Raw genomic sequence first — 8405 nt, 5'->3', positions numbered from 1 at the left:
TTTTCCCTAATAAAGTGTTTATTTATTTGCTATAAATATATTAATTTATATTTTGTCTTTTCATTTGCTACGCAAGGCATAAAAACTTAAAATAAGGATACTAATGCAAAGATAAATTTTCACATATCGTAAAAAAAGACATTCCTAAAAAATGGTAACTATGCAAAAATTAAAATTTCCCTTGCTCGTAGCATGTAACAGAAAGTAGAAGTACCGCAATATATATTATAAATGTATAGTATAAATTATGAATAATGTAAAAATATTTTAAGCGCGCTACTATTTTTTTAAAATTTAGGAAATATGAATAAAAATATAAGAATTGTATGTATAATTAAAATATATGTAATTTTTATATAACAAATACTGTTTTATCGCTAGACGTATTAAAAAAAATATGGGCAAATTTTCTGAAAATAATGCGGTTTTGTTTAGAGAATTGTTCTATCTAAAATAAACGTTTTATTGATTTTAAATGCGAATATTTATACAGTTTTATTTTATGCTAAATTGTCGATACTTATATTTCTTTATTTTATACGAACAAATAAATATATTAGGAAAATAATTGAGAAATTTTTGTTTATTTTTGGTAATGTAATTTGAAAAAAGTCGGTTTCGCGTATATTATTCAAATAAATATAGCGTAGTTATATATTTATTTTTTTGGTCGGAAAAAAAAATATTGTATTATGAATTAAAAATTAACCTCTTGTTTCCTTTTCCTTAATAAAATACACGGATAATAGTCTATTATTTTTATGGTTTATACGGAGATATATATTATTAAACATTTTTATTACGCATGATTATTCTTTGAAAAAGATTTTTTGGAAATAATATCAATGATAATAGATTTAAGCACCGTTTTGGCCAATAATTTTCTTTTTTTTTTAAATATTTATATTGTTTTTAGTTTATTTTGAATATGGATATATATTTATTTTTTTATTATATTATTAGACGGGATATAAAAGAAAATTATATTTTGCGAAAAATATTAATTAATGAAATATTATTATATTTTTTACTACTAAATGTTTAGTTTACTGATTAGACATTAGCAATCAGACATAATTATATTATCCACAAATCATATTTTTAGTTATAAAAAATATGAATCTATTCATTATTATGTAGAAATAACATTATTTTTGGTAATTTACATGTAAATTAATGAAAAATAATCTTCCCATGGCGGCAAAAGAACTAGTACATACTAATTTTTGTTTCATTTTATTTGATAATTGTTTACTTATGCTTATATGAATATGCCACTGATCATTGAGAATATCTAATTTTTCTGTCTGAATATATGTATTTAGATAACAATACATAATTGTTATTTTCTTCTAATTTTTAGACTAGAATTACATTTAATGACGTGCCTTCATACTTATTTTACGAAGACTTGAAAAAGGATGCGAGTGAAAATGTTTATAGTAATTATTACAATGAAATAAGTAATTTGACAGGTAAGCACAGCTGGATTGATGATTTATTTAAGAAACTAAGTAGAAACATATCAATGATCCACAATAAACACAATGTTAAGGACGAATTCGGTAAGAAGCACTGCTTTGATTTAAATTACTGGTTATATGATCAAGTCTATAGTAATCTTCAATCTAGTAAAAATGTTGGGGAATTAAGAACTATTGTTCCTAAGGTTCAAGAGGTATGGAAAAATATTGTTGACAATACGTTTAAAAATAATGATTACAAATGTTATCCAGACCAAAAATTATTTAGCAGCATGAGTTTTTTGCAAGAAATTAAGGATTTATTTGATTTTTTTGAAGATTTTGATATAATGAAAAAGGAAATTATCGCTGAAACTCTTAAATCATGTTTTAAATATCGAGAATATCTTAGACAAAGAATTCCAATATATTATACTTGGAGAGATTCGTGCCGGGTAGATGGTAGTACTTGTAAAAGGTATATTGATAATTACATGAAATATCGTCCCTCAGGTATTATATTATCTTTAGGCTGGACTATTTACTTCACATATAAGAATTATCCCTGTTATGTAGAAGTTCATGATATATTTGCTGAGGCAAAAGAACTTCCTTTGCGGGATGACAATTTATATAAAGATCTCATGGAGAAACTTTCAAGTTTAAATTCTGGACATGATTTACTTTCAGTTAGAGCAGACGATGTGGATACTGGACCTACTTTTGTTCGAATAATGTGGGATATATTCTATTTTGTATTTGAGACTGCTATGCCAATGGGGCTTTTTTTATTTGGCGCATTCCTTCTGGTTTATATGATATACAAGGTAAATATAAAAACCCAATAAGAAATATTGATATTTTCCCCTTTATTATTAAAATGCGCTTTTTTAAAATTTCTTATATTAATGGCACAAAAATATTGTACATGTGATATTTTTATGTCATTTTTTGTTAGTTTACGCCATTTGGACGATCCTTATTACGCACGCGAGCAAAAGTAAGGAAAAAAATACGAGCCAATCTTGATTATGAAGATATTGTATTATTAAATGGAAGTAATGAATCTTTGGCCACTAGTTCTGATGATAGTTCATATCATTTATCATACTCCTCCTCGATAAATTAACAATTCAAAAATGAAAAAATAGTACAAAATGACAGTTAATTAAGCATAACATAAAATTAAACAACGTGATAACCTATATACCATATTGATTATACTAAGAACGAGTATAGTTAAACTTTTCAACGAGTTACATATATATGTGTATTATTAAATATGATAAGGTAGAATATATAGAAAAGTATACTAAGAACGATATGCGACACGATTTATCAACTTTAAGAAAGTGAATTGCTAAAAATGTTAAATATTTGCACATTAATTATATATCATTAGCGTTAAGATGGTAAAAGTTAAATGTGACGTCGTAATGGATAACTGATGGAATGTAGGAAGATATGTGAAACATTATGCGGCACTAATTTTATTACATTAGACAGATCTTACAAATAAGTGGCTAATGGGCAACACAAATAGGACATGAGTAAATTCAAAAAATAGTGATTTTTAGAGTCCGTAAAAATAAAGGCAACTCAAAAAATTTAATGTCACGAAAGTATAACAAAGTTAATAAAAATTGCTAGCAGAATTACACACGAACAGCAGCGTTGAGCATTTTCTTCMACCTTTGTAATGAAAAAATTWAAAATTATTCTCATTCTAAATAAAAAATTCACTAGAAATTTTTTTTTGTGTAAAAATGCTTTTTTAAATCTAAAAAATTAGTGGTATAAAAGGAAAGGTGTAGCACACGGTTATWACACGTAATAWTTCATAGAGAATTTTACCCTAATAGGACATGGGGTTAATGTCAAAAAGATATACCCCACAAAATTATGTGAATGAAACGTATAGAATAGTTTTTAGTATAAACTTATATATAGTAATCTAACTATATATATTTGTTCTAAAGTTTAAAAATTAAAAGGTTTAATTTGTGTKTTTATTTCCTATATTATTTATGCCATTCATTAAAGTTGTATGCAATTTTTTGGGGGGAGGGATTTAAATAAAATATTTTAGCTTTTTTTCCCCAATTTTTTTTGTCTTTTTAATGATGTTTTAGAAAAATACAATTTATTAATGAATAAATGATTTATTCACCCTTTTTATACTTACCTTATTGCATTTCCGAAATGATATTTATGTATATTAATATAATTAGTTTGTCTATGTTTAAGTGACACACCTATCAGAATACTTCATTTTTCATTAAAATTATTTTTAGACAACTTAATAATGCTGTTTTTAAAATAGTTAATAGCATTACGTGAATATTTATTCATGTAGAGGTATTCATATGAGATATATAGTCTAAATACCTTCACATGAATGTTGCACGTGTGCTTTTGATTATTTATAAATATACATTGTTTAGTTATTTTATGAGTTTTAAATATTTTGACTAACTCTTTAAAAGCTAACAAATTTTGAGCACGACCTTTGAACACAATAACATTACTTATAACTTATAGATTCATCATTCTGGTTATTTACCTCTCCTTAAAATATTAATCTAATTTTTTTGCTTATTCAGTAGCATTTGGTAAAATCCTACTATACTTGTCTTAAGTGAACTAAACAAAATTGATTTATATTATATTAATAAAAAAAAATGTGTATAGGATTATACGACAGATGGTGTGACATTTTACGTAAAAATTCATTTTCATATTGTTATATACGATAGAATAATTGATATGTTTCTTCTTTTATATTATAAGCATTTCCTCCTTTTCTCAATCATCGTTTAAATAAATACTTCCTATCTCTACAATTATAGCGAGCGGCTGATTGTATAATAAGTAAATTTTCCAGTTTATGTTAAAAACATTTTTAATAATTTTATGTATTAACTAAATAACTAACAACTTTTTGCTTGTCTAAATATTTTGTTAAAATAAAATAGCGGCAACAGATATATACATGTAAGGAAAACGAGTAACATAATTAAAGATAACAAGATCATATAAGTAACGCAAATAAAATAAATAAGAATTGTTCTGTAAATTATTATTCACATAGATATTTTTTTTATAAGAAGAAAACGTAATTATTATCTAGTTTTACTTACATTAAATTTCCTTTTTTCGGTTCTATATTAATAGGTCCTTTACAAATACTGTTTATAGTAAGAATTAGTTCAGTTATATTATTTTTAAGATAATTCATTATACATTTATTACCCAGAGTCATTATTCTTATTATTCTAATATATTGGGAGGGAAACACTTTTGCTCATAAAAACAGAGAATAAATGCTTCACCAATTACACTAAATACGTGATAGAACCATTGAACATGCATACCATTACAATGTCTATTTGATAATTAATAAGAAATATATAACCATAATACTTGGAAATTATTTATTTTTTCATATATATAAATTTATTTGTTCAGATTAATAACCTATAAATACGATCTTTCTTACTGCACAGAAGGATTATCCTCTATGTCAATATATTTATTCTCATTGGAAATTTTAATTTTATGGAAAGAGTGCGTTATAATTACCAAAAGCTTTACTCAGATAAAGGAATAATTATGGAAATGCGAATTGACTGGGTAAATTTTAAATTAAAAATTTAAGTTAGGTAAAATTATTGAATCTATATCAGGAGCAAAAATAACTAAAGTGGGGTAATTTTTTATAATAAATATTATTCTGAATTGAGTAATAATATAAATTTATTTTTTCATGCCGCTAACGCAAAAATGATGACTACTTTTTTTATGCACAGATATTTTTTAATATTATAACCGTGTTATTATCCATAAATAATGAAATTTTTAATTTATCATCATTGCAACTATCTATAAGGAATATTTTTAAAGCGGTACATATTTTCAAATTATAATATCTCAATACATAAAATAAAAATAAATTATTTTACTTTTCAATGAAATGATTATATAATAATTTATTATTTTAAAACTCTACTACATTGCTTAAACGTTTTTTGAGATTCAATTTGTTAAAATTTCTTCTATTCTTAGGGTAATTAGGAATGGAACCTTGTTTTATGTAAAAATTGTACACAAGTTATTTAATCGTAAAAATTAATATAGCCTGCCTACAAATAATGACTTTTTTATAATATAAGTATAAGGATAAAAGATTAAGTAAATACATTGATAAAATTTTATGTATTTTGGCATTTTATATAATAGTACTGATACTTTGAAAATATTTATATTTTAACAAGTATAAAAATGTTAAATAGAGATGGCACCAAAGCAAGCGCCGGTAGTAGTATCTACGGATGAGTTGGTATTTACATATTTGCATATATACATATTTATATTATTATTTAGACTTTACCGCATATATGTAATGGTTGTATCTAGGGGAAAAGAGTGTATTTTCTAATATTAGAATTGCAATTTTAGAATCTACGTAATAATTTTTTTTTAATTATTTGTAGGAAAAAGACTCAGAGCCACTAAAACTGAATATGTTGTATGATGATTTCTATGTAAAGGACAGTAAATCTAATTTTATCAATGAATGTAATGCTTTGGATAATCATGAAAAAACTCATAAGGGCGTGAAGGAACTTTGCATGAAGCTTGTAAGTTCTTTGGATAAACTATCCAAAATGGAAACGATATCACAAGAACGTAAGGATCGTTGTGATTATTTATCTTATTGGTTATATGATGAAATAGGTAAAATATATAATGTTCACTCGTCTAAAATAAATACGGTGCAGTTTGTTAAAGATCTTATTGGTGTCGGAAATGAGGTCAATAAAAAAAATATTAAAAATAACACGTGCACCATAAAAACTGATAGTTCTATTAGTTTAGATGAATGGAAAAAAAGGAAATATTTTTATATTTATTTTAAAAAACATAATGAGCTTAGCAGTGATGTTAATCGATCGAATAACTATAAATGTAGTAAGCATAATAAATATCTTAAAAGTATTGATTCATTATATAAAACGTATTATAAGGCTACATGTACTGGATGGTTCTTTGGTGGTAATACTGATTACTTTAAGTGTGATACAAATTTAAATCCAAATGTACTCTTGCCTAAAGTTGAAAAATGTCAAGTATCTCGTAGTAGTAGTGGTGGTGGAGGTGGTTTTTTTGGGAGTTGGTTCGGTTTGTCCAGTTCACGTGGATCAACCGCAAGTCAAGCAGGTGTAACACGTCAAACGCAGGCAAGTGCTAGTGCTGGAAAAGCTGGACCACAAGCACAGGAAACACGTGCAGGAAACGTCGGATCCACACAAGATGCGAAATTAGCAGCTGTACCAAGAGAAAGTAAAGCAACCCCAATAAATATGGAACGTCAGCCCATACCAGAAAAACTAACTGGACCCTCTATTGAACAAAATCAACAAGTTCAACTACAGCATGTGCCTAATAGTTATACTGGACTTGATACATTACCTGATGGTAGTTCTGGCTCCTCTGATTTTCTTAAAAGCACACATGAAATATTGAAATCAGAGTATTTTCGACATGCAGTCGTGGGGGCTTCAATAATTGGAGTAGTTATCTTCCTCTTCTATTTCTTTAAAGTACAATTTTGGTTTTAAAATATGAATATTTGTGATAATATTTACAAATTATATTTCTTTAAATGTGTAAATATTAAGTGAATATATTGTGTGCATATATTTTTTTTTTGTGTATTAGTCAACACCGATAAGGTCTCAAACAAGTAGAAGGGATAAGAAGAAAAGAGAACTTGAGAATAATTACTACGATGAATATGAAGAAGAATTACCAAGATATGGATCACAGCAGTCATTCGCAGAGTCGCAAATGAGCGAAGCATATTTGCCATATCAGCCTAGGCGTGATTCGTATTATTAATTGTGTATATAATTTGAAAGCCTTTGGAACAACCATTTGAACAGGAACTGTTACATGAATTGAGTAATTTTTATTATAAGGAAACAGAGAAAAAAAAAAAAAAATTGAAATGCGGCGAAATTATGCGAGTTCTTACACTGTTACAAAATAACAAGAATATATTACGCATAATATGAATAACTAGAGTGTTATAAGTTACATGAATAATACAAGTATTAAAAATAACTGAATTATATAAATAATATGATTGGTAAAGAAGTTACTTGTATTTTAAATATCAATAAGTTTATATCACCTAAAAAAAATGCATCAAGTATCTTTAATAAGAATAAGCTCTTATGGGGTATAGAGGATATGATTTAATAGGATTCATGTTAGTATATTAAAAACTGTAAGGGATTGACATTACAATTTTTTTTGTGTATTATGATAAAACATTTTAGGGAAATCTAATTGCATAATAATGTGATGTTTGATATGATTACATAGGTCCACGTAAAAAAATATGACTGCATAATATAAATGTAAGACACCATATCATATAAGCATACAATTGACATATGTATATCGTTTTATATGTCATATATATTAAGTATTAATAATTGTTTTGTTTTTTCTTATTTGTTTTTATAAAATAATGTACACACTTTGAGAGTTTTTATTTGATAATAAGTAACATTATTTTTTTTGTGGCGGTTATTTTACCATTATATTAACATAATTATTCTTTCTTTACCATTCATTAATAAAACAGTTATATATGATTTGTTATAAATTGTAATGTTATATTATTAATGTGTAAAATAGAAATATTATATATATAAGATTAATTAAATATATTATCAGGAAAGAATTTTAGTTACATGACAAATTAGAGAAATATATAAAATGTATTATGAAAGAAAAAAGAGCTTTACTATTATTATATCTTTTTTTTATCTTCCTTTTTGTTCGTAATTATTGCACACGTAAGTGTCATTATTTTCCCGCTTATCTCATTGATTAGAACATCGATTTTTAGGATAAATCCCAAATGTTATC

At 25.5% G+C, this 8405-nt stretch overlaps 2 protein-coding genes across 2 annotated transcripts; both read left to right on the top strand.

Annotated features, from left to right (window-relative positions):
- Positions 1–1176: 1176 nt before the first annotated feature.
- PVX_024690 (variable surface protein Vir12-related) lies at positions 1177–2592 on the top strand (the record flags this gene model as incomplete). The annotated part of the gene is made up of 3 exons (XM_001612501.1): positions 1177–1212; positions 1364–2188; positions 2422–2592. 3 exons carry the CDS (start codon positions 1177–1179, stop codon positions 2590–2592), a joined length of 1032 nt encoding a protein of 343 aa, XP_001612551.1.
- A 3394-nt stretch (positions 2593–5986) lies between these two features.
- Positions 5987–7364, top strand: PVX_024685 (variable surface protein Vir12-related; the record flags this gene model as incomplete). The annotated part of the gene is made up of 2 exons (XM_001612500.1): positions 5987–7066; positions 7185–7364. The coding sequence occupies 2 exons, from the start codon at positions 5987–5989 to the stop codon at positions 7362–7364; spliced, it is 1260 nt and encodes a 419-aa protein (XP_001612550.1).
- Positions 7365–8405: the final 1041 nt, after the last annotated feature.

Source organism: Plasmodium vivax, genomic scaffold, assembly GCF_000002415.2.
Source record: "Plasmodium vivax scf_6804 genomic scaffold, whole genome shotgun sequence".
Lineage (NCBI taxonomy): Eukaryota > Apicomplexa > Aconoidasida > Haemosporida > Plasmodiidae > Plasmodium > Plasmodium vivax.
Note: the sequence above shows the minus strand (reverse complement) of the source record. Positions and strands in the feature narration are given on the sequence as shown.